This window comes from Myiozetetes cayanensis, unplaced genomic scaffold (genome assembly GCF_022539395.1).
Source record: "Myiozetetes cayanensis isolate MyiCay16 unplaced genomic scaffold, myiCay2020 scf5-8, whole genome shotgun sequence".
In the NCBI taxonomy this organism is placed as follows: Eukaryota; Metazoa; Chordata; class Aves; order Passeriformes; family Tyrannidae; genus Myiozetetes; species Myiozetetes cayanensis.
This window is the reverse complement of record NW_026087742.1, coordinates 19337847-19362746: the sequence shown is the minus strand read 5'-3', so window position 1 is coordinate 19362746 and position 24900 is coordinate 19337847. Positions and strand designations below refer to the sequence as shown.

The following is a 24900-nucleotide window of genomic DNA, read 5'->3' as shown; positions in this document are numbered from 1 at the left end:
TTATCCCACAGCAGAGGCCGAGGTGGAAGTGCTGTCTGATGCTTGCCTGGGGGTGCCAGTGCTGTACAGAAATGCAAGTCAAGAGAAACACCACCTGAAACAAACCGCAGTGGTTACAGCTGGGTGCTGGGGGCCGAGCAGATGCCTCCCCCACCAAGAGGCCTTGCAGCCAGAGCGATTTCAGTATCAATATACACGGTGTTTTGTTAGCATTGTGCTCTTGCAGAGCCACGTTCTGACAAAACTGAGGGCAGTGTGTTTCTTTTCCTCATCCATGTTAATTCTTCGAGCCTTAAGAAGAAATGAAAATGCAGACATTCCTAGAACTATTCACACCAGACATTTGCCAATATATGGAAAGAAATACTGAGGAGGAATAAACAATTCTGCAACCCCTTCCTCCTCACCCCCCAAAAAGTTTCTTGAAAGAGTAACTCACGGCAAAGCTCCGTTTATTTGATGACAGAATTAACCATAACTTTATACATCTAACACTAAATAAAAAGAGCAGAATGTACAAATCAAATTAATTATGTACAGGAATTCACCAGGAATACTTAATAAATGGACACTTCTCATGAACTTTATTTAAAAAAAAATCAAATATCAACTGCATATTTGCAGTCTGACTTCAAATAGATCGCAGAAGGGTAGTGAACATCTTAAGTGCTGAAGTCTAAAGAAAAGCATAAGGCAACACATACGTGGGAACAGCAAAGCCAAGAGTGACACTCCCTACTTACCTCACGCTGTTCTGGGAATGTAAGGCACAGCGTGTCAGGAAAGGGGTGCACAACATTCGGCTTTGACATTCCCGGCTGAACCTTTTTTAGGAAACAACCTTTTGGGATTTGTTTGGTTGTTGTTTGTAAAGAGCAGACTATTGAGTCAGTTACAGCATTTTTACAGTGGATAGGAAGGCTCTGAAATTCACATTCACTTCTGCCTCTTCCATAGGTTGGGCAAATAAATAAACGCACCAAAGATTAAACTAAGGTGCTGGTAATATCTTTTTGTAAGGTAACACACTAAATATACAAATAATGTTCTAGCATTATTTACAGCTATTTTTCCTTGAACATTTCTTCACTTTAGTAATAATTTGTAGGATACAAATATTGAAGTAAATTTTAAAGTTCACCTAGTGCTCTTTTAAGTATTTTTTCATCATAATGGCAGTATTTTAATTTTAAGCAGGATGGCTATCTCCAGATTCTTGACCATACAAAAATTCAAGTTACAGCTAGCAGTATTTTTTTTTTAAATATTAATTTTAGTTTTATTCCATTTGGTAATTAGAAAATAATACAATTGTAAAGGGCTGCAGGATGTATAAATAACTACATTATTTCTCTGAAGAAAGACCCTGACCTTTGAAATAGGCATCTACAAATTAATTTGGATCCAACTACATATTGCTGAAAAATTTTCAATAACTGCTTATCTACAGGATTGCAAAGTATAAAAGGAACAGTCCACTCTGTAGCTTAGTACACAGATACTCACATAGTTAAATAAGATGAAAGGTAGAAATACTAATTCAAATGAGGTGGTTACTTTGCCACAGGGTTTCTTTGATTTCGTTCAGTGGATCTGTTTCACAGGTAGCACAGAATTATATGCACATTGTTTTATTTATGAAGCTTACCCTGCAATATGACAGGTTTCTGGCTCCTTGAGTATCTCGCCACTGTCCAAATGAGGAAGTATTTGATACCACTATAGACTGAGAACAATTTAGAGAAGACAGTTCTGATTGTTCATATGCAAAGCACTTTCAGTTACCTCAACATACACGCTGCTTGCTTAAAAAACAATCCAAACAACCAACAATAAAAGAACCCTCACCTTGTACAGATCAAGATGTGCACTGTTGGTGGTATTACATCAGGGACATGTAAACTTGGGCCAAGCGTGGCTGTGATTCTTCTTTGCAGAAACCCCTAGTAAGGATTTTTCCATCCATGTGGTGTAACACTGGGTAATTAGCAGGCCCTAGAAGTATTTTCTTACAGCAGCAGTAATTAGGTCTTCTAGAGACTCTGGTAATTTGGAGACAAATCTGATTTTTACTCCATACTAAGATTTTCCTATTTTTCTATCCTGATATCCTGTTTGGGAATTAGCAGGGCTCCTCCTCCTGACAAGATCAGATCGTAACTAGCTGGACTTCTTCGGCATGTTTACATTCCCAAAGAAGTGTGCTGTGAGATCTTTTTCATTGCAGAGTTTGTACAATAAATGTAAAGCAAAACTAGAAACATCCATCATTAGGCTGCCTGCTTTGGGTACAGCTTCCTTTAGGCAACCAAACATTGACCTAAGCATGGCTGTGCGTGGAGGCTGCAGGGAAAGCTCCTCCTTTACAAATGAAGGGGAGTTGACTTCCCTATGGAGTCTCCCTGAGGTGGGCTGTCCTCTGGTCAACCTGAGTTCACAATCATCACAACCACTTCCTCAGCCTTCAGCAGATCCCTACCCATTATGTGTAAAACATTTTAACAGTGTTTTGCTGAACCTTGGACCTGCCACCTGGAATTTAAGTCAGTTCTTCAGAACTGGGATTCACTGCCAATGGTGCCTCTGCTCAAAGAAAAAAGCCTCTGTTTCTCTGTATGTCACATGAAGCACACACTGCACAAAGCATTCTAACACCCCTTTGTCTTGGAAAGTAGACAGGAGAATCCAATACAAGTATTTGCTCACAAACTTGATGAAATGCACACTAAAACAAAAAAAGAAAGCTACCGATAGCTGTGCATTTCTAGTTTTTAGTGCAGCCTTTTTATATGTTTTTTTCTTTTAATTTTTAGAAGTTACAGCATGATACTTACTCCATGACACAAAAAACATTATTCCAACCTTTTTTTTTTCCTTTCAGTTATAGTCAGTACAGAAATCTTAGCTTTCAAAGCCTTGGCCCACGCTGGAGCATCCTAACTTTTTCCCTCTACTGTGTGGTGCAGTATTCTGTCACCACAATGTTCAGTACTGAGGAGTAGCTGAAAACAGGTATCTCTGTAAGCCCCAGATAAACCATTCAATACTTTGCTCTCACAGATTGTAAAACCTCACTCTTCTTGTTCTCTCATACACTAAATGGAGTCTGTTGTCGTAACATGGGCCACTTCTACTTCTACAGTTTCAATGGCCTGTGTCGCTTCAGCCATTTTCTGTCCTTGCTGTTGTGCCAACACGTAATTCACCACCTGCATGATGCTTTGGTCAGAAAGAGTAGAGACTGATGTACATTCCTCAGTAGCTGCAACTGCTTCGATGGCTTCAAGCGTCTCTCCTGTCACTACCACAGTCTCACCCTCACCAGCATCAAAGCTAATCTCGGTTTCTTGCTCCTGCACGTCTGCCGCTAAAATGCTGATGGCATGCTCCACCTGCGTCCCCTGGTTGTGAAACTGAAGAGTATCTTTTTCCAGCATGATTTTGCAGGGTATGTAGTCCCTGTGGAACTTGGTCATGTGCTTCCGCAGGGTGCGGGCGTCAATGTAGGCCTCGTTGCACACGGGGCACACGTAGGGCCGCTCCCCGGTGTGTGTCCGCACGTGGCGCTTCAGGGAGCGCGCGTCGGCCCAGGCCACCCCGCACGTCAGACACTCAAAGGGCTTCACACCTGTGCTCGGGGGAAAGCAGGGGAGAGATGACCACCCGAGTCCATAAACAGGCATGAGCCATGATGAGAACCGACAGGGGAAACAGGAGTATGAAAGAAGAAAAGGAATGCTGTGACATCTGCCACGTAAGAAAGGGATCCTGTTCACCATTTCTGGGCTACAATGTAACGCAACCATAATACCTTCAGTGGTAGGATTTTCCACAAGTGCTCAGCCCAATCTAACATTTTACTTTTAAAAAACTTTTCAAGATTCCTTTTAAAGAAGTTTCTTCCCTATTTTAAGTGCACACTACTTAGTAATATCAATTCTAATTTTTTTGCTGGTGATGCCTTTTGGAAACTGTGTTTACTTCACAGAATTTGCCACTTCTGTTTATTTCTAGCCACCCTTTGTTTCTGTAAGTCCTTCTGTACACCTACAGCTTTTCACCTCCTCTTCTACACTGCATACATTCAAATACAGCAGCTGCTGTTCTTATAATCTTATTCTCCCTCATAACATCCAAGTTCTGTGGTCTGTAATATCTAATGGGGCGTGTGGGTGGTGACCAATGCCATCTCAATACTGGCTTCTCCTCTGCCCCAGTACCTGTAGATTAGGGTATTACAGGACACTTTGTTTAGAAACAAACACAAAATCTCTACTTCAACAGTTAGCTATTAGATTTACTCGTAAGAGCTCTTTAAAAGGAGCCATGCTTCAAAAAAGCAGGGTTTGCCCTCAGATAGAAGAATATATAGACTCAGCTGCAACAACCAAATACTCAAAAATCAATTTCATACTTCACATCTAAAGTAAAAATGCACATACGTTTTTAAAAAGAAAATTGTAAAATGTTTTCATATTTTCACCAAACATCAAATAGTTTACTGCTTGTTATAAACCAAGAAGTTGATCAGTTTCCAACATTGGTATTTTTTTTTTTTTAATTTAGGACAACCATTCTCCTATCTGAAGATTATTTTAACTGTGTGCATTTTTCAAAATGGAGAATGCTTTATGCCGTCCAATTCTTTGCCAGATTTACGACTTTTAATCACTTGTAAAAAAAGGTCCTCTTCCGTTAAAATTCTGAAAAATACAAACTGGCATTGTCCCTGTGTGTGACTGGAGTTTTAGGAAGATCCCAAGAGGCACCTCTAGGAATCCCCTCAAGCAAGTTATCAAGCCAGGACTAGCTTAAAACTAACTGGAGAACCTGTAAGAACTCCTACATGTCTTACTAGACAGGAGATACACAGACTCAAAGAAACAAACAATTATCCCTCTCTCTCCACCATGGTTTTAGGGGTTGAGGGATGTCATCAGGGCTTGTTTTCTACGTACCTTCATGATTGTTCACGTGTCTCCTATATTCCCGGAGCTGGGTGAATTTTTTTCCACAATGCTCACAAACTCGTTCCAGATTTTGTTTTGCTCTTCCTTTTTTACCGTGTGTGGCTTTCTTTACATGTCTTCTGTACAAAGCCTTCTCATAAAATTCTTTTCCACATACATTACACCTACCATGTGTTAAGTGAGAAATCTATTAAAACCATTATTGTACACTTATGTTTTTTAAGCCAAAATGCACTTGAGTTACCGTAGGCAAAGTTTAATGGGAATACTGTCTCATATAACAAGCAGTTCCCTAATTAGAAGCAACACTGTTGGACTGAACTACATTTTCTCTTGTCCACAGCCACAAAGCTTCTACTTATCCTTCTCTAGAAGTGAGATCCCATACAAAATATTTCTAACTTTATCAATTATATTTATCCTCGTACTACTTCATGTATCTTAGTCCCAGGACTATCTCAGCAGGTTAACAGCTACACTACACTATTTAAAGTCACCCACCCATTCTCAAAACCCCAGTCACCACCAATCAATCGGTTCTTTTAGAGCGGACTAGGCAGTTCCTTGTTGGCTGGCTGTGGATCTCTAGAACCTTCTTTTGATTAGTACATTTCAGTTAATTTTCTCTTACCTGTAAGGGTCTGTGACAGAATGAGACTTTACATGAGAATACCAGTCTTTCTTCCAGCTGTAACATTTTCCACAGAACTGACACTGAAATGGCTTCACACCTAAATGTTTATTCATATGCTGCCGAAGATCTCGAGCTTCATAGAAACTCTTGTCGCACCTGTAACAGTAAATGTTTTAGCACCCTGTGTAAGAAAGGCACTGATTTCAAAGGCACTGGGACCCTATCCTTTAACAGCAACTGAAGACTTTGAGAACACCTACTGCATCATCAATACTTCTATAAAGCACAATCCTTTTCCAAACTAGGGAAAATTTAAAACAACAGCCACTTGTTTGAAAGCCTGGGATAAAACCTGAGGACCTCTGAAACACTTTGTCCCTGTATTCTTTCTGTCATTTTAATAGGGAATAATCAAAGGCAAAACAACTGGGAGACCTCAGAAATTTGCATTATACCATATGAACATATGAGGATGTCACAGCTGCTTCTTCCCTTAACCAAAGAGGATTAATTACTGGTCCATAGATAACTAGAAGTTGTTTGTAATGTTCAAATGTAAGGGGTTTTTTTTAGAAATTAAAAGACCAAGTCCATGATCCTAAAGGAAAGCATCTGAAAGTAGCAATACTCATTCTTTAGCTTTTACACATCTAAACCCAGGCAACCTGTACTATTTTCCTTCATTTATACCTTGCCATAATATGACTATATAGCTCCTCTTGGTATGAAAACTACAGGGACTGGTCTAATCAAAGACATGGTTTCTCCCTTTGAACGAAATTCTGCTGATCATCTCTATCTCCTCCCTCATGTAACATCATATGACTCAAAAAGGGACAGAGGCAGAGAAATATCAGCAAGTAAACGTGGAGGATTCAACTTCTGTAGACGATCAACCACTGGAATGAGGAAATCTCAGAATTCTCAACCTCTGGTAAAATCTGAAAATAAAAAATAGCTTCCACACAGGAACAAAACTTTTAACATTACATTTTCTGAATAATGGGCATTCTGGAGAGGAGAAAAAGTCTTCTTTGCTTTTGAGAGCGGGAGAAAAATAGGTGATGATCCTTGAGCCACCCAAACAAATGCCTCCTCCTAGGCTGGAAAAACTGGCAGCTCTTCTTCAAACAGGGCTCTTGGGGATCCTTGGTTTGGCACAGCCACATCAAAAAGTATCAGAGACTGGCACTCGGTGCTCTCTCCTCAAGGACTGCGTATGTGGAGAAGTCATTAGAGAATTACAAAACTCAAGCAACCACCACCCTCTAACACTGTTACACATTACTGTAACTTAAACATACTTCACTGGAAAACTTCCATGATCGTTTTAGGAAAATAACTCATGTTCAGCTTTGCTCAGCTGGGCCAGAAGTTCAAACTAAAGCCTGGCAGCGATGTTTCCATTCCAAGCCACCGAACTAAAAAACTGAAGTCTGGTTATTGCTTAGTGAAGGTCTCTAAATCATTTGTGAAAACATCAATTATATCCTTAGTAGAGATCTTTGCAGCAGAAGCAGCAAGGACTGTGTCTGTTCTGAAGAAGCTGGGGATTCAAAATATCTTCTCTGTCTAGGTGACCTTTTCCATGCATTACTCTACTGCCTTAAATAAAAAAAATTCATTTTTAAAATATATTTTGCCTTCAAAACCAAAACTGCTTTCCGTAGTATGTTTCATAAAACAGTACATGGCCTCTATTAGGTCTTTGTATTTCTAGGATTAATATTTTTAGCATTAAAAAGCCCTAAATAAAAACATTGCTGACAGAATTAGTTTTCAGCACTCAGAAAATACTATTTTCGCTAGCACACAGCTTCACTACCAGAGGTACCTTAAACAATACTTCAGATTATTGCTTTCATTAAAACCTTGAGTTGCTATGGGCACTCACATAAATTGTGCAACTCCTCTTAATACTTGAGAGCTTCCCAGGGACCTAACTGAGACTTCCAAAATTAAGCACTTATTTGTCCTTTTTGGTCACTTGAAAGGTTCCCCTCTAGTCTGCTCGGTCATGGAAAAAGTATCCCTGTTTTGCTAATGCACTAAGAGATGCACTCTTGCCAGGTACACCTTCTGCTAAACTGAGGTCCATCATGCAAAGATATTTAAGTGGTCATATATGTTTTATAATCAAATTAAAAGCAACAGTGAGTCTTAATTTATGATGATGTTCCTGCAGAGCACACAGTGTGTACTGTGATGCACACAAGTACAGGCTATATAGGACATTTTCAAATTAAATTGAAATCAACTATCACACTAAAAGAGGGCAAAACCAGGCTGGGGGCCCTTGGCCTCTGACAACCTTACCACCCTTATTTGTTCCACAAAGGAGCTGCAAACCCACATAACTACTGATTACAGCACCTATTCCAGTGCAAACACAACCATTAGAGAATAACTGCGTGAAACCAGAGCTAGGTAACAGTTAAAAAACAAGCTTTTGCTCTCCAACACGTGTATTTACAAAAATCCATTTTTTACTTTTATGCTTTAAAAGTCTTATCCCAGGCCAATGGAATTGTTTTACACCACAACAAGGAGCTGCTTTTGACCTTGAAAATTACTAGAATCTTAATGTTAAGAAAAAAAGCCCACCAAAGAAACCCACCAACCAACTTACTGAGTACACTGATATCCACGAACTTCAGGCTTTGGCTGGTGTTTCTTTATGTGTTTACTGAGTCCTGATGCCCTGTGGAAGGATTTTCCACAGATGGGGCAAAGATACTTGGATTCTCCTGGAAAAAAAACCAAAGAAAGTATGTTACCAAGCCAGGCCTCCATTTCTCTGGAGTGCTTTGTGAGAGTGTTTTTTTTAATTCTCATATAGTTTATCTTAAGTAATCAGAGCAGTGCTACAAAGAGCAGTTGGTTTAATTACACAGACAAAATTTTTAAGTGTATTTTGTATGTGCTAATGCAACAATACACAAAGAGGGGAGCAGCAACTCTACACTGCTTTATTTCATGTTTTTAAACACAAGTACCTCATTGCAGCTACTAATCAGTCATGAGAAGTAAGCAGCCTAAAAACTGCCCTCTTGTGTGAAATCCTCCCCCAACTGCCTGTGTTCATACATTATGCAACTTTTCCAGCAACACAGCATTTGTTTAATTATAATTGTATTAAATCTTGAACTTGTGGAACAACACCTTAAAATAAAAATTTCTGCTGCAATTCATCAATGTAGGAGTGATGAGTACTAATATAAATTCCTTGTATTAAATTATTATACTATCGTTCTTTCACATCCTAAGATCTTTCAAGACACCAGGCTTTTTAAAATGTCAGTATTAGTTCAGCAAGTCTTGTAAAACATATATGGAGATTTTGAGAGATTTAACTTGTTTTCCTCTATAAGGATAGACTGGAAGTACAAGTGCTCTAAAACATTGCAGCCTGCTGTCTATTTTTGTTGAATTGACATGACACAGACATTAAATACGTACATTAACAGGAACAGACCAACCACAATTCCCTGTTCTTGTACAGAATATCTGCATAATAACATTAAGCGATGGTAAAATAAACCCAGAAAATGACTACTTCCCTCTGTCTCTGCTGCCTGACCACTAGAGGAGAAAGGAGAAACTGCCATTTCTTTTTTTAAACAGTGCCTTTGACACTGAGGAACAATGATGAAGTTCAGCAGCATAGAACAGCCAGACAAAGGAAAAGGATTCCCTTTCTCATCACTTACCTGTATGAATGCTCATGTGTTCCTGAAGACTTCTTTTTGTGACAAAAGACTTCTCACACAAATCACACTTGAACTGTTTCTGTACTTCATGGAGAGCCAAGTGCATTTTTAATCCATGCTTATATGTAAAGGTCTTTCCACAAACCTAAAAAAATCCGTATATGGTGGAATAGGACAAACAAAAATCATTACATAATATGAGTTTAACTTCAAACACAACAAAACCTCCTGTATTTCTTGGGAACTAGGATAGCCCACGCCTGTGATTTTGCACCAGTGACAGACCTGGTCTGTTAAAAAAAGGAATACTTGAGGGAAGACATTCTTCTAGACACAGGAATCGTGAACTTTTACGACTCAAATTCATTCTGGTTTTCTCGCTCTCAGACCGCAAACACTTTCATCGGGATGTTACAGCAGCATTCCCTATTCTGAAGTGACTAAAATTCACATGAATTTTAGGGCATAGCATCAATACCAAAGTATCAAGAGACCGCGACTAATTTGATTAGAGGGTAAAAGGACTCTACCTTGCATGCATGTGGTTTTACACCTGTATGTTTGAGCATATGTATTCTGAGAGAATAGGGCTTCGGCAGAGTTCTCCCACAGATATCGCACACGAATTCCCGTTTAGTTCTCCCTTTCACGGCAGACACACCCGTCCCTTCCGCACTCGTAGCTGCGGGATTGGCTTCAGTCTTCCGAGTGTGCCGGACCAGGTGGGCCCGCAGGGATGCACCGTACTGGAATTCCTTTTTACACAGCTGGCAAAGAAAATATCACAACTTTACTTTGCTTTTAACACTCAAAATTATATTTAAAAAAAAAAAAAAAAAAGTAATCAAAGGTTTTGAGTACAGTAATATGGTTAAATCCATAACCTGACTCCAAGAGGTATTCTATCTCAGGTTAATTAATCATTGCACATTTTTAATTTTATGGCTACTGACAGAACCCCTGATCACTTCCCAGTGACACTGACTTCAAGCTGAATCTAAGCACGGTTGCAAATTTACTGGTAAGGTTAAAGTAAATCCCATGTCAGCACTGTCTTGAACAGCAGGAATACTCCCATGTCACACAGTGCTGCCAGGCCAAGTGGCTGCACCACATTTTACCCCACCCCATCCAGATCAGGGCTGCATCTGACTCTGAAATCCTTAAGAACAATAAAAGCATGTACCAAAAAAAGGCAAGAAAAATTAATTACTAATGCCATTACTCAATGAATTTGCATAAAGAGGGAAGTTTACAGATAGAAAAAACCCTCAACTTACCGGACATTTGTATTCTTGAGATCTTTCATGTTTCAGTGTGTGCATTATAAGTGCATAGCGCCGCTGGAACACCATTCCACACTCAGTGCACTTGTGCTGAGCTTCAACTTCGTTATTTTCCGTGGTCTCTCTTTTGGGCTGTTTCATTTTCTTCCCTCTTTGTACCAGCTTCATGGCAACCTAGGTTGGAAAAACATAACTCTTAAATGAATTTTACTACACTGTATTTCATACTCCCTCTGCAAGTGAGTACTAAAACCTGATTTTTCTGTGTTGCTATAATACCTGTTGATTTTGCTCAGTTAGCTGCTAGCAAGTTACCTTGTTTCAGTTCACTACAAAACTACGGATGTCATGGTGAGTGACAAACTGGTCTTAAAACTGTAAACTGGCTATGATGATGGGCACACGATGATTTACCAGTTCAGGGACAAATAACTGTTCAGCCCTGAGTAACTCCCTAGGTGAGAGCCAAGGGATAGTTAAGGGGAATCACAAAGTACTACCGGTCACAATTTCTATCTAATGTTTCTAACCCTTTGCTGAACTCCCAACTTCCCTTTTTTAGAATTTCTATTTGGTTTACTAGAAAAATCATCATACTACATAAAAAAACCCACTAATTAATTTTTATCAGCCAGAAAAAATGAGCAATTAATAACCTACCAAAAATTCACAGTATTTAGGCAAATAAGTTCTTTCAGATTAAGAGTATACCAGCTTTCCTGGAGATTTTTTATGTAAGGTACTAGTGTTTTTTTTGTTAGGTAGCATTGGCAGTGCTATCTGGAGCTAATAATCTTATTTTCCTTTGTAGAAACTTGCTGTCAAATTCTTTAAAAGCCAAATTGTAAGTGATCAGGCTGATATATCCTGTATCAGGACCCTTTGGGGTTCTGAGAATAAGGCAAGGGAAGTAAATATAAGCATCCCCATTTCTTTGTCCTGTTCTTCCAACAAGCAAGGTATCTAACAGTTTTTGAAAACATGCCAGCCCTTCCATGCCTCTGGAAACCACCATAAACAGGTTGCTCAAGTATTTTGTCTGTGCTAGTTCTAACACCTGGGATTTGAACTGTCCATCAGGAGAAAGAGACTAATGCTACAGTTTCTGGCTATGAGGGTGTTGTAATGATAACAAATTATTCCCCTGTGTGTGGAACTGCTGGCTCCATTAGGCAAACCTCTCAAAAGACCTCTGGAAATTAACACTTCTTCAGAAGACTTTGCCAACATGCCATGAAGTGTACACTGTCACAAACCAAATGTATTAATGCTCAGTGAGGTGAGTATCAACTATCCATAGGCACTTGAATAGGAAAGGCTCCCAAAGGGGAAAGAATAATAAGACTGTTTCATTAAAAAAAGAAAATTATAACTGAATCAACTAGTTCAATGACTAAACATTTAGTATATTTGAGTGCTAGAGTTTTTAACATCAATGCTCTTTGAACCTTTTTTTCTGAACTGACCTCAATCTGAAGGTAGCAGGACTACATTATTGTGACTTATGACTACATCATAAGATCCACATGGGATGTCAAATTTTTCATTCCCAGTGCTGTTTTCAAGTCTGAAGAAACGCAGGGTCTCACTTCTCTAACAGATAAATACATCTGTCTATGACTGACATAAAGATGACATAGTTAAAAATTAAATTCACAGATCATCAAGGACTGCCATGAGAAGGTACTCAAACTGGGCTAAGGTCACTGAGCATGCTCAATGGTCTTTAATATGGAAGGAATATTGATGCCAAGTCAATGTTTGTGTTTTTTCCTCACAACCGTTATGATTTAGAAGTTACTTTGGTTTGCAGTAATGTTAATTACTCAAAAAAGAAAAACACTTGCAAGACAGGGCTTGGAACTGAGCAGCAGTCTTTTCAGATAAGTTTTGAAACACTGATAATTACTGACAACAGGCCTAATGACAGATAGAATACCTGCTGTACTGCAGATTTAGGATTTGTCTTTCTGCTTTGCAGTTTCTTTTCAATTCCTTTATGCAATCTGATATATCCCCCTTCACTGACAGAACGCTGGCGAAGCTTGCTCTTGTAAGTATCATCCTGGCTGGAATCAAGGTTTTCCTGTGGGGAAACTGGGATGCCCTGTTGGTTACTTTGCTTGAGTGTCTCTGAGGAGTCTTCAGCAGCAGTGTCCATGTGTGCTTTATCGCTTTCACTTTGAACTGCCTCAATTTCTGTTTGACTCTGTGTGTCCATGGCTTCCACAGCTGATCTCTCACACAGGCTGTTTGAAATGCTCCCCACCAGCTGGATCTTGATGTAATTCTCAGCTGTTTCACGCTGCTCCACAGGCTTTGGAAGATCACTGGGAGTGGCCTCCAGAGGCTCTGCATGCAGGAGGTTGGGCTGGGGTGCTGCTGCCTCCTCTGTCCCAGCAGAGGAAGGAGCTCCGTTCACCACTACTGGCACTGCACCGTCTGTCAGCTTAGGCTTCTCAGCACCATCGGAGGGCTGTGTCTCAGCAACAGCCTGCTCTGCTAAGTTCTGTGTTGACTCCACAGTTTGAATGTCCCCCTTTTGGTACACCGTGATTTGTTTCTCTTCCATCTGTTTGTGCACATTTTCACAGATTTCCAGGACATCCGTCATGAAGAGATGCCGGGCAAGCATGGCCACTTCTGCCATGCTACAGAAGTCAAAAGTTAATTCTGAAGTGTAAGCAAATTCCAACAGAGGCAGGAAACTGGACTTGCAGAACCCTACCAGGAATAAAACAAAGTATTAGAGCAAACACTGATGACCCAGAATTACACCAAAATATCCCATGATGAATACAACAGTTCACCTTTGATATGGTTAAGTCTGAAATACACACTTTGAAATAACATTGAAGCCTCTCCACTGGGACTCAATTAGTTATCATTTACACAAAAGCTTCCTCCTCATATATTTTCTATGTGTAAGTAAGCTCAGACAACTTTTCAAATAATTAAGTAGAACTTGGGTAGTTTCACAATAAAATTCCATAGAAAAATGTTTCAAGATACTTTTGAGACACATTAATTTAACCAAAGTTTCCCTGGACCTGCTACATTCAGAAAGTACACAGGACTTAAGTATCAAGTGATGTGGCAGAAAAATAAGAAAATAGCAATTGGAAACAACAAATATATGGATATATAGATAGAAATGCTTAAATGTAAGAATTTGGTAAAATTTTCAACAGTTGTATAAATCATAAATCACACATTTGATCTGGGGGACCTTCTGGACCTTCATATTAGAAGTGTATTGTTCATGCATGTCTATGGTTCATGCAGAGACAGGCATAGTTAAGAGACTCACGAGAAAGCAATGCAGAAGGCATATGTTCTGTACCTATTCTTCATCACTACAAACCTATTTTTAGAGCATTGATTTTAGAATTACCTCCTATCTCTAACATACCAGAAGGTTTGAGAAATAAGCAGACATATATAATACTTCTTCAGAGAATTTAGAAACGATTTAGTATTTGGTAAGCTAATCAGCTCTCCAAGAAGACAGTCAACATCCCCTACTGATGTATTCAAGCATTTGATTATGTTCCCATTTTAATGTTTGTGACCAATACAAGGAGGAAACGCACCTAAGCAAGGTAAAAATCAATCAAAAGCTTCTCAGATATTTTAAAATGAAATACCATAGTCCATGGAAAATCAGAGAAATCACTTTAGCATTAAAATCCACATAAAATACTTTTAAAGAGAGAAAAAAGCATGGTAAAAATATTTGGTTATCTTGAACACTCAAAAAATATTGAATTAAACACTGTACACCTTAGTTAAGATATTATGATTTCTAGCTTTGAAACCCACAGCAATTCACCTGACAGATCCACTACAGCTTCATGACTAGTGACAGCTCCCTTTTCAATGAAGAGCTCGCGGAAGTACTCGCTGTTGGCTGCCAAGACAGATTTGTGAGCTTTGTACTCCTCTCCTTCAATCAGCAAAGTCACATCACAGAACTGATTGGAAAGCCTCTGCTGATTCAGCTGGTTTAAGACTGACAGACAATGTTTGGAAGATGACTGCTTCACAAGGCCCTTACTGTCAACCTGTCATAAACAACATTATGAAAACTTCATTACATTTAGATTGTGCCTTTTTAAGCATTCACACTGAAACACAGAAAAGGATTATTTTCTGCAACCATGCAATCAGTTCAAGCCTGTATAACATAAAGCTTAAATTTACTATTGTTTTCTCCTTGAAGTTTCACCCTCCCTCCAAATACAGTTAAAACAGAAAACTGGAAAAAGGGAAGACATATTCAAACAGTTCTTTGATCTTATTTTTCTATGCTACAATCTCAAATGGTTTCTAGATTTGTTTTCACATGCCCACGAGCCTGCACTTATGAACAAGAACTTTATATATCAATATAGCATCATTTATTAAGGAAGAGATAAAGAGCCTAAGACAATCTTGTATGTGATGTTTTACCCCTGGAAATTTTGCCATTCATTTTACCTTGGATGCTATATGCATAAATAGGTGTCAGGGTAATTTGCTTTTCCAACAATGATGTCATCTATACCAGTAACCCATATGCACATATTCAACATCTTTGGCAAAATTTATATTGTTTTGCTATTACAAGACTATCAAAACAATGGAAAATAAGTACATGACCAAGAACGCAGTAACAGACAATTCAAATTCATTCAGATGCAAACAACGGTACTTACAAATACAAGCTCGTGCTTTGCTATTGGCTTCTTCTTCACAGGCTTTGGGGATGCAGCTGGAATTGATCCTGTGTTACTCAATTCATCATCTGTTTCATTACTATCTTCATGAGATTTTGCATCCAGTCCTAGTTCCCCCAGCATTTCAGAAGGATCCGACAGAGATCTAGAGCGATCCAGCTTTTCCTGGCACTTGCTGCATTCTTTAATGTAATCTTTAACCTGCTTAAGGATACCTAAGAAAAATTAATGGAGCTTAATTAGGCTTCTCATTGTAATTGAATTTACCTTAAACACACAATTAAACATGTAGGTGGATTAGCATAACCATATTACATGCTAACCAAGAAAAGGGAAGTCACGTTCCTACTTCACATTACCAGTTCTGATTCTCTCACACCATTTCATGATATTGCACGTTACTACTGTAACCCATTAATCTGAGACAGAACACTTAGAATGTCACTACATCAAGCAAATGTATTTTCCATGAGAAAGATTTTTAAGGCTAGAAAAAAATAATGGTATTTAGACATTTACCATAAGAATCCCAAGACAACGAAAGCTGCAACGTAATCCTGCATTTAGCCAACACAAATGGCTTGTTCTTATAGAAGGGGACAGGAAATGGAAGGCTCACCTAAGGGTTTTTACAAAATTGGGATCAACTGCGTTATATACAATACTGATGATACGTACTATTAACACTGATTTAAATCAATTGCTTATGATTTTGGAATTCAAATCAAGTAATTTCCCACTAGTACCCTAATCAGTGTAACTAAATAATTTTAGATACTTAATAGTTCCTAAGCCCAGGGTACTTCTAGGTACCAAGACATTTTCTGTGTATGGCTTTCAACCCAAATTAATTTCCTTCACTAGGACAAATAAGAGCATACATAACAGCCACGCCTCTATAGCTCAAACCCAGCACAGCTCAAAAACTTGGCTGACACAGACTCAGACTTGCACTGCTCACACCTTCTCAGACAATGAGATGCACTAGCATTCCATATGTATCCCTGTAAGGATCAGGAAAACACACACTTAAGGCAACCCAAAACATTCATGCCTATTTCAAACACTTTTACATTTTCTTGATTTTATCTGAAATCAGGGCTAGTTCTCAGCACAGGTCTCTGGTCTTCAAATCACATATCCAACACCCTTCCTGGCCCATGGGCCACACTCCAACCCACTGCTTCCCAGCTGGAGCAGACTAACACCAGACTGACACCCATCTCCATATCAGACCTGGGTCAAAGCTGCTGTCCACTGGAAGCCTAAGAGTATTGTAATGGCAAAGGAAAACAGTGCTTTAAAAGAGACACAGGTAAGAAACGTAATACTTGAACTGAAAGCAGGGAATGAATTTTAGTATTTTCAGCGCAAGAGAAACAGGAGTATACAGGTTGTGCTAATAAAGGTGACCAGTAATCTCGAAAGATGCAGAATACAGAATGCCCTCTCTGACAAACAGAAGATGTGATGAGGTCCATCAGGGAAGTTTCCAGCACAGGATGACAGCAGATGCTGGAACAGTCCAGTACTGGGCAGACAATGAGAACGCAGATAAAGGCAAGGAAACCACCATCCAGAATGGATGTATCAACTTGAGATATATCATCCTGAGACAACAAATCATTTTTCATATCAAAGGGTATTCAAGTCAATGAGATCTGGACGAGAAGGATGTGCTGCACCTAGAGCAGACCCCCTCCAAATTAAGATAGGGAAAAACAAAACTGAAATGACAAACTTGCTGACTGATGAAGAAAGCAGAACAAGAGAAGCAATACAGACACAATCTGGGCCCTGAGCAAGTGAAAAGCAGGATATTTTTTAATAGATACCTAGGACTAAAAGTAGAATAGCAAATCCAAAGGGAAGAAGATATCAAGTCACTGGCTCAGCCAAAAGAAGGTTCCAACCAGGAATTATTGCTGTTCATGCACCACCATTCACAACAGCTCTGACAGCACTCAGGACTCGGATGAGAATGGGTCTGGTCTTTTCAGTTTCTCATTGAAAGAAAGAGATAAATATAAAAATGAGTGCCAGGACTGCAAATACCACCGACAGCTGTAGTGCCTAAACATGATCACCATCCACATGCACGGATGAAGTTAAAAGCTAACCCGGGTCACATGGAACGGATTATCTCCCTATACAAGGCATTCGGTTTAAGAAACCCCTGCCTTAACCGAGCTGGATGCAACACCTGGAGGGCGACGGTCCTGGTCCATATTTCCATCTGTTCAAAATACAGCTACTGGGTAAGAATCCCCGGGACAATCTGCTGGCCAAGGTGCACCGCGCAGGGCGAGCCCTGCCCCTTGGGGAGTGACACAGGCCACGTGCTTCGAGGTGGCACCGGTGCTCTCCTGCTCTCTCTAGGAAGGGCACATACGACACCTCTTCAGGACCCTGCAGCACCAGAGAGACACGGAGCTCCTGGAGCGGGTCCAGTGGAGGGCTACAAAGATGATTAAGGGACTGGAGCATCTCTCTTAGGAGGAAAAGCAGACGGAGCTGGGTCTGTTCAGCCTCGAGAAGAGACGGCTGAGAGAGGACCTCAGCAGCTGTCTTTAAGTATCAGAGAAGGGAGGCTGCCAAGAGGATGGAGCCGGGCTCTGCTCGGTGGTGCCAAGCAATAGGATGAGAGACAACAGGCAGAAACTGATGCACAGGAAAATTCCACCTGAACATGAAGAAGAACTTTTTTACTGTGCTGGTGACTGTGTGCTGGAACAGACTGCCCAGCAGTCTGTTCACACAGAGGCGGTGTGGAATCTCCCTCACTGCAGACACTCAAGAACCACCCGGACACAGTCCCGTGCCACGTGCTCCGGGATGACCCTGCCTGAGCAGGGAGGCTGCACCAGACGATCCCCTGCGGTCCCTCCCAGCCCGGTCCACTCTGTGACTCCGCTCCGCCGCCGCAGCCCCCGCCCGCCCTGTTCCGCGGCTGCACCCACCTCTCCACCAGTACTTCTGCGAGAGCCCCTGCCATGTCTGCAGGCGGGTGCGGTGCCCGCCGTCGGGCGCCAGGTGCGCGTTGCGGATGAGGCGTGCGCGGCGCTCGGCCTGCAGCACCACCTCCAGCTCGGCGAAGCGCTGCTGGTCGCGCTGCCGCCGCTGGTAGTACAGGGTCCCGCCGCGCACCACGTAGCAGGCGGCGGCCTTGCGGATCTTGCGCTTGGCGTTGCCCTCGGTGCCCGGCGCGTAGGGCTCCCGCTCGTTGGTCAGGTACCGCAGGATGGCCAGGTAGCTCTCCTCGCTGGACATGGCGGGGGGCGCGGGAGCCGCCCCCCCGCGCCCGCGGAGCCGCTGCCGGGGCGGGGAAGGGGGGTGGGCCCCGGGGCCGGCGGGAGCCGCGGCCGGGGGGGAACTGGAGTGCCGCGGCCCCGGGCGGCGGGAGGGAGGGAGAAGCTCGGGCAGCGGCCGCGGCGGAAAGACAAAATGGCTGCTGCACAACCGGAAGTGACGCAGATCCCCACGCGTGGGGGAGGGGCGGGCAGGGGCGGCTGCGCGGGGAAGGCGCCGTTCGCGAGGGGAGTGGGGCCGCCATCTTGGAAGCGGGCGGAAGGGAGGCCGAGCGGGGGCCGGGGCGGCCATCTTGGAGCCGGGCAGAGCCCGCGGGGCAGGGCGCGGCCGAGGCGCCGGGAGCGCTCCCGAGAAAATCAATTCCTTTGGAGCCCCGGCTCCGAAACGAGCGGCCTCTGCTCCAGAACTGCCTCAGGAGCCGGGGCAGCGAGCAGACGAGCAGTGAGATTCGGGCTGCACTGTTATCAGGAGCAGCACCGGGCGGGCCTCGGTGCGCTCTGTATCATCTGTGAGGGGCGAGGGAGAAAGTATTTTAAACGTCAGCTGCCGGTTCTCCTCGTCTGAGCTCTGACCCGGCTCTTACACGCGTAACAGAGACAGCAAACGAGAGGCAGGAACAGCGGGGTGTTCGCCCAGCCAAGGGCGCCGCAGCAGCGACCCTTCCCCTGCGCTCGGTGCCTGGGAGACGACCGACCGCATGGAGCGAGGCTGCCGGGACGGGCCGGTTATATATAAAAGGGGGGAGGTTGGTTTGTTTGGGGTTTTCTTTAGCGATGGTGGTGGTCGAATACTGGCACAGGTTGCCCGAAGAGGTTCTGGGACCACTTCTGTCCTCGGAGCTGTTCAAGCCTCAGCTGGATACTCATCTTAGCAACCTGATGTAAACAGACATGTGCTTTGAGAAAAGGGTTGCAGTAGCTGACCTCTGGAGGTCCTTCCCAACCTAAATTATTTTGTGGGCCTACAGCCAATTAAAGTATTCAATTTTTGATGATAAATACTTGATAATCAATGACATTCCATTAGGAAAATACAATATTAATTCCCATGTTAATTCTTTGTGTTACATTGATGTTTGAGCTGAATAACGTCCTGTTATACCAGGTTAATGCCCTGCTCTGAACAGGCTGCCTCATTCACTTGAAGCATAGCTTGTGAGAGGAGTAACCCGATGAGCTGTTACTCCATGTCACCAGATCAATCCAAACTCAGACATAAACATCAAGGAAGAATAATCTTAAAGCATTCCTGTGCACCTCTGCAGTAACACCAGACAACCAAAGCCCGCAAACGTCAAAAAATTAACAAATAGCATCTTATAGATTAGTCCTATCTGGCAGTCACCACTAGCATAGGTAATTTTAAGTGGTGTTTTCAGCCTTGAGTTTTAGATGATTAAAAATCCTTTCCAGATTCTGGCTTCTTCACTCTCAGCTATCTTAACCAGTTTAAAAGCCTTCAATCTCATTCTAAACATGAATAGCTCCTACGCATTTTTTTAATTAGCAAAAAGCAGAACGTTTGGAAGGTAACAGTGCAAATTCCAGTAATATGATCAAGCTAGGCCTTTTTCAAAAGGGTTGAAAACTTCACCCAGACCCGTATCTAATTTATTAGGAACCTCAAAACAAAGCATAATTTAAAAATACAGCCCATAACACAGAGCGCCCATTACAACCATTGTGGTTTTGAAGCCCCAAGAACTGCAGGAAGCAGAACTGTGAGAACAAAGCTGCTTCCTTGACCAGTGTAGTAGGATAATAAAGTAAGCCCTCAAAGATAACAGGCATCAAGATGTGACATCAGTAAATTGAGAAGCAGCTCATCCAGAAAACAGAGAAGGTTTGTTTTCTGTTATGGTTCTGGTAAGTCAGAGAATGTTGCTTTGCCACGGCTGTTGCTGTCCAGCAAAACTATGGCGGAGTTTGGGCATCCTGACAGCACAGCACAATTCCTAAGGCAGGCAGATACTTCCTCTGAAGAATTTCAATCCCTCTAGTGCTGGGAGGGTGAATTACTAAGGGAAACCTCAATGTGCATTCTGGAAGTTAAATATACTAAATGGGCTTTAAGCAGGCATGTATTATCAACTGCATTTGAACTCATTCAACCTTCACAGGCATCCTTTTCCTGACAACAGCTCCCAATAATCCATCACTTGGTTACTTCCTGACCCACGAATTGCATGTGAACCTTTAAGAGCCACACAGTCCATGAAACTATCCATTCTTTTTTCAACTTTTCCTGCTTTGATTCTCTACATCTTGCTACATGCATTGCACAACACAGAACTGCATTAACCTTTCTGGGTGTCTTAAAGATGGCACTGCTTCACCGCCACTTCAGTTTGCATCTCTGAGCTTAGAAGCCTCTTTTAATGTCATCAGTCACAGATGCAGAATAAACTTATGTGCCATTCTGTCCTCCAGCAAGAACACCCTATGACCATCAGCTCCACCTACCCTGTCAATGAGCCACTCGTGAAGGACTTTGGAAGCATCCCAACACAGCATGCTGTCTAAGAAACAAGTGTGTTAGAGATGTTTTTCAGTCTGCAGAAAAAAAGACCTGTTTTTTTTCACAGATTCATTTTCTTCAGTGTATCTCACACAGCTGAGGAGAACATGGCACAAGTAATGAAAGTTAACCAGATGTTTATTGAGCATGACCAACAGCTTGGCAAGTTAGCGCTTTCCACCAACACGGGGAGCAGAAACCTTGACTGGCTTCACAATCTTCTGCTTTGGTGCTGCCTTTGTAGGAGCCTGTAGAGAAATAGTTAGGTATGAACAAAGAGAAGCAATTTATTTGCAGTCTTGAAAGCACCCCTGTATATATTTTTCACGGAAATTAGGCAATTTAAATCACCCCAGATTAGAATTACAATCTATCAGATGAGAATCATGTTAATAGATGTTTACACACATACCACTAAGCCTACAACATGTATGACGCCAGCATACAGTATTAATTCATAAGTAATAATGAAACCAATGGTGGCACTCATCAATATGTTGGTATTAAGTTCCTAGATAGTGAAAATGTTACATCCAACCAAGTTTTTTATCTATTAAGTATCTCTAACAGAAAGCCAGAAAGTTGTTTTACTGTAATACTTATTTATTCTGTTAAAAAAAGTTAATTCTGTTCAGCTACTTGGGTATGTTTAACTTTACTACAAAAGTCTGGTCAAGGCGTTTTCAGATAAAACCAAAAAAAGAAGTAATGCAAAACACTTCTTCAAAACAGAAATGGGCATTTCCCATTAAGTCCTGCAGCAGAATGTTGTGTGTTGTTTTACAACATGGTGTATTCCAGTTCATAATTTCTCTTTGTCTACTGTATCTCACCTTTGCAGCAGAAACAGCTGTTTTCTTGGTTGCCTGCTTAGCCTTCTTGGCTTCCTTTGCAGCCCTGTTAATTAACAGAAAAAGAGGAATCGTTATCTGTGTCTGCCATTCCATATTTCTTTGTCTCAGCACTCTAAGAGCTCCCTAAGGTCAGGAACGGGATGCATTATTGCAGATTTCTCCTCCGCATGCAACACCCTCTAGGGAGACTACAACAGAGACAGCAGGACTGTGCGGGACAAAAAAATTATTTTCACAAAGTGAGAGGTCAAGAGGAGACCCTTCTTTGCTGCTACAGTCTCTTGCCGAGATATTACATACAAATATACTGATTAAAAACAAACTAAAAACCTCAGTGATTTCTGACGTCTCACCTAATAGCTTGTTCCCTCTGTGCTTTGCGTACTTCGGGCTTCTGGTTTCGTTTGGCCATAATCTCAGCCAGAGAGGCACCAGTGATGGCTCTCTGGAACTTGACAGCGCGGCGAGTGCGCTTCTTCTGTATCTCTTCCTACAATGGCACAAGATGAAGAAAATTAGCATCACAAGACATTAAGTAAATGGCTAAAGACAATTACAGAAACAAGGTGCTATTGAGATTGAAGCTGTTATAAAACTGTTATAAAACAAAGCAGAATTTTACCCCTCACTTCGGAGATTTCTTCTGTTGGTTACAGAGAAGTGCTGCCCTACCTCTGTGCAGCCCCTTCTCCAGCCACATCCTGTTCTTAATGTGTTATTGCCAACAATCCTTGGATGTCTCCATGGCTATCCAGCTCTTGGTGTTTGAGAACATGCACTAGCCCCCTTATCTTTGAGGCTTTTACAGCAAGGGTACCAAGGAAAATTATTTTGGAAGAACATCAGAAGTTCAGCCTTTTGTAACTCACAGAAGGAAAAAAAAAGGGGAAGGAGGGATAAAGTCCATTTGATGCAATCTTCTGAAAGGAAGACACTCCACACCTGTTTAGGGGGATCAAGTGCTAGGCTGCAGTATAAGCCATTGACCACCAAACTTCCCTTTTTCAAACAGACTGGTAAAAACACTGATTTTCAGCACTGTGTGAGCCTTTCTAAATGCTCTTCTGCTGTACAACAGCACTGGAAATACCTCATGCTACATGCCTTAGTGATTTATCTTTTTCATGCAGTAATAACATAAGAAAGGCCTTCTGCTAAGGTACAGCACAAGGTTTTCAAGAGAGTACGTGAAAAGTGCCATCCCTGCCCCCTAAACTCCCAAATCATCTATGCCGTCACATTTCAGGAAGTTTACAAGAACAAACTTTTAAAAAGTCTGTATATTAAACAGCATTACCCACCTTCCCTAAAGCAAATCTTTTGAATCATGCCATTCCTACAATTGTTAAGATCTACTGAACCTACTGTGGCTCTGAGTGGCTCCTCAGAGAAGTGCTACCACCCAAATACAATGTTTTTGCTGAGCTGGTTACCTTTAAACCACAAAGCAGTGTATCAAATTATGAAACTGGGATCACATTTTCACCATTATTGGTCAGCTCGTCATCCTGGTTATATGGGTCACACTTCCACTGAACAGCTCAAGTGACCTCCAACAGACCAGTGACCACATCTATTGGCAGCCTTTAGTCGGTATATACTTACTGACTGTCCCTTCTTGTGTTTACGCCTGTACAGAACAGTCCAGTTGATCTGACGGGGGTTTCTCTTGGAAAGGAATGCAGACTCACATTTTGCATTCAAGAACTGAAAAACCTGTGAAGGCAAAGTATTTTATGAATGGCATTATCGCAAGTCTGCATGAAGTAAATGTTTGAGTCAGTGTTTTTCAACAGTGATGCCTTTGTATTTCTTTAACACAGCTCTGACTATTAAAAATTTTAGAAGACAACATCATACTTTTCAGGTGTCTGTCCTCAAGTAACTATGTACTACTTTCTGTATGTGGGAGTGAGTCAAAACTTGGCCTAAGGAAGACAGGGAGACCAATGCTCCACCCAATTCCTTCTTGCACAGTTAAAACGAACCTGCTTTTCTAAAACAACAGGCAGAATGAGCAAACTGATTTCTTATTAACTATACAGTTCGATTTTAAGTATAGCCTAACTCCCAGGAGAGCAAACAAGGATTCAATCAGTTTACTTCCTTAGCTGTCATTCCGTATAGCAAGATGACAGCGCAGGATACCCAAAACGCAACCCCTCCTTTTGGAGGCTTGAAGAGACAGTCTTGTCTGCATGTGAGACGAGGGCCTGAAAGAGTTCTCCTCCCTATTCCCCCCCAACCATCTGCACACACTCATCCTCAAGACCAGCAGCAAATCCCAGCATGATGAGATGCAGGATGCCCAAGCAGAATACCTGCTGCTCTGAGACATCCTTTCCAAACCGCATCCTAAAACCCAGCCCCACGCAACAGCACCTGGACAGCGATGGTGCCCTCGCACCATTCAACATCCTCCACTCGGGCAGGCCCCTCAGCCACGCCAGCGGCATCCCCGGGCAACACCAAACGCGCGGCCGCCGCTCCCCCCGCACAGCGCGGCCTCTCGCCGGGCCCCCCGCCCTCCCCGAGCCCGCCCGGCGCCGCGGGGCTCGACCCGGCCTCACCTTGCCGTCGGTGCGGGCGTAGCGCCGGCCGTGGCCCGGGTAGATCTTGTACCCGCTGAAGCTGCACAGCTCGACCCTGCGCGGGAGACAAGAGTTAGGGGAGGGCGCGGGGGGCCGGGGGAGGCGGCCGGGGGAGGCAGCCGGAGCCCCGCGGCCGCCTCCCCGCGGAGGATGGAGGCGGATGGGGCAGCGGAGATTCTCACTTCATGATGGCGGCGGCGGAGAGGGGCCGGAGGGGCGGGGAGCGCGCCGGGGCGGTGTCGGGAACGCGCGGGGCCCGACGGGAGCGGGAGGGCAGGGCCGGGAAGGGCCGCCCCGGCTGCGCCGCGGGA

General features: G+C 42.5%; 2 protein-coding genes across 2 annotated transcripts; both read right to left on the bottom strand.

Moving 5' to 3' along the window:
* Positions 1–435: 435 nt before the first annotated feature.
* ZBTB11 (zinc finger and BTB domain containing 11) lies at positions 436–18603 on the bottom strand. Its single transcript, XM_050333703.1, has 11 exons — positions 18279–18603; positions 15298–15533; positions 14433–14664; positions 12540–13324; positions 10595–10774; positions 9845–10081; positions 9315–9459; positions 8234–8351; positions 5602–5760; positions 4959–5134; positions 436–3628 (listed from the first exon to the last, which is right to left on the bottom strand). The coding sequence occupies exons 1-11, from the start codon at positions 18586–18588 to the stop codon at positions 3096–3098; spliced, it is 3111 nt and encodes a 1036-aa protein (XP_050189660.1). The 5' UTR covers positions 18589–18603; the 3' UTR covers positions 436–3095.
* A 2661-nt stretch (positions 18604–21264) lies between these two features.
* On the bottom strand, positions 21265–24858 carry RPL24 (ribosomal protein L24). Its single transcript, XM_050333713.1, has 6 exons — positions 24772–24858; positions 24569–24644; positions 23604–23714; positions 22352–22488; positions 21978–22041; positions 21265–21392 (listed from the first exon to the last, which is right to left on the bottom strand). The coding sequence occupies exons 1-6, from the start codon at positions 24774–24776 to the stop codon at positions 21312–21314; spliced, it is 474 nt and encodes a 157-aa protein (XP_050189670.1). The 5' UTR covers positions 24777–24858; the 3' UTR covers positions 21265–21311.
* Between the last annotated feature and the right edge of the window lie 42 nt (positions 24859–24900).

Coding starts and splice junctions, on each gene's coding strand:
- ZBTB11 (XM_050333703.1), bottom strand. CDS start 18,588: ATGTCCAGCGAGGAGAGCTACCTGGCCATCCTGCGGTACCTGACCAAC. Junction 15,534..18,278: donor GCAGAAGTACTGGTGGAGAG/GTGGGTGCAGCC, acceptor AATTTTTCTTAG/GTATCCTTAAGCAGGTTAAA. Junction 8,352..9,314: donor ACACATGAGCATTCATACAG/GTAAGTGATGAG, acceptor TTTTTTTTCCAG/GAGAATCCAAGTATCTTTGC.
- RPL24 (XM_050333713.1), bottom strand. Junction 23,715..24,568: donor ACGCCCGCACCGACGGCAAG/GTGAGGCCGGGT, acceptor TTGCCTTCACAG/GTTTTTCAGTTCTTGAATGC. Junction 22,489..23,603: donor AACACAAGAAGGGACAGTCA/GTAAGTATATAC, acceptor GTGCCATTGTAG/GAAGAGATACAGAAGAAGCG.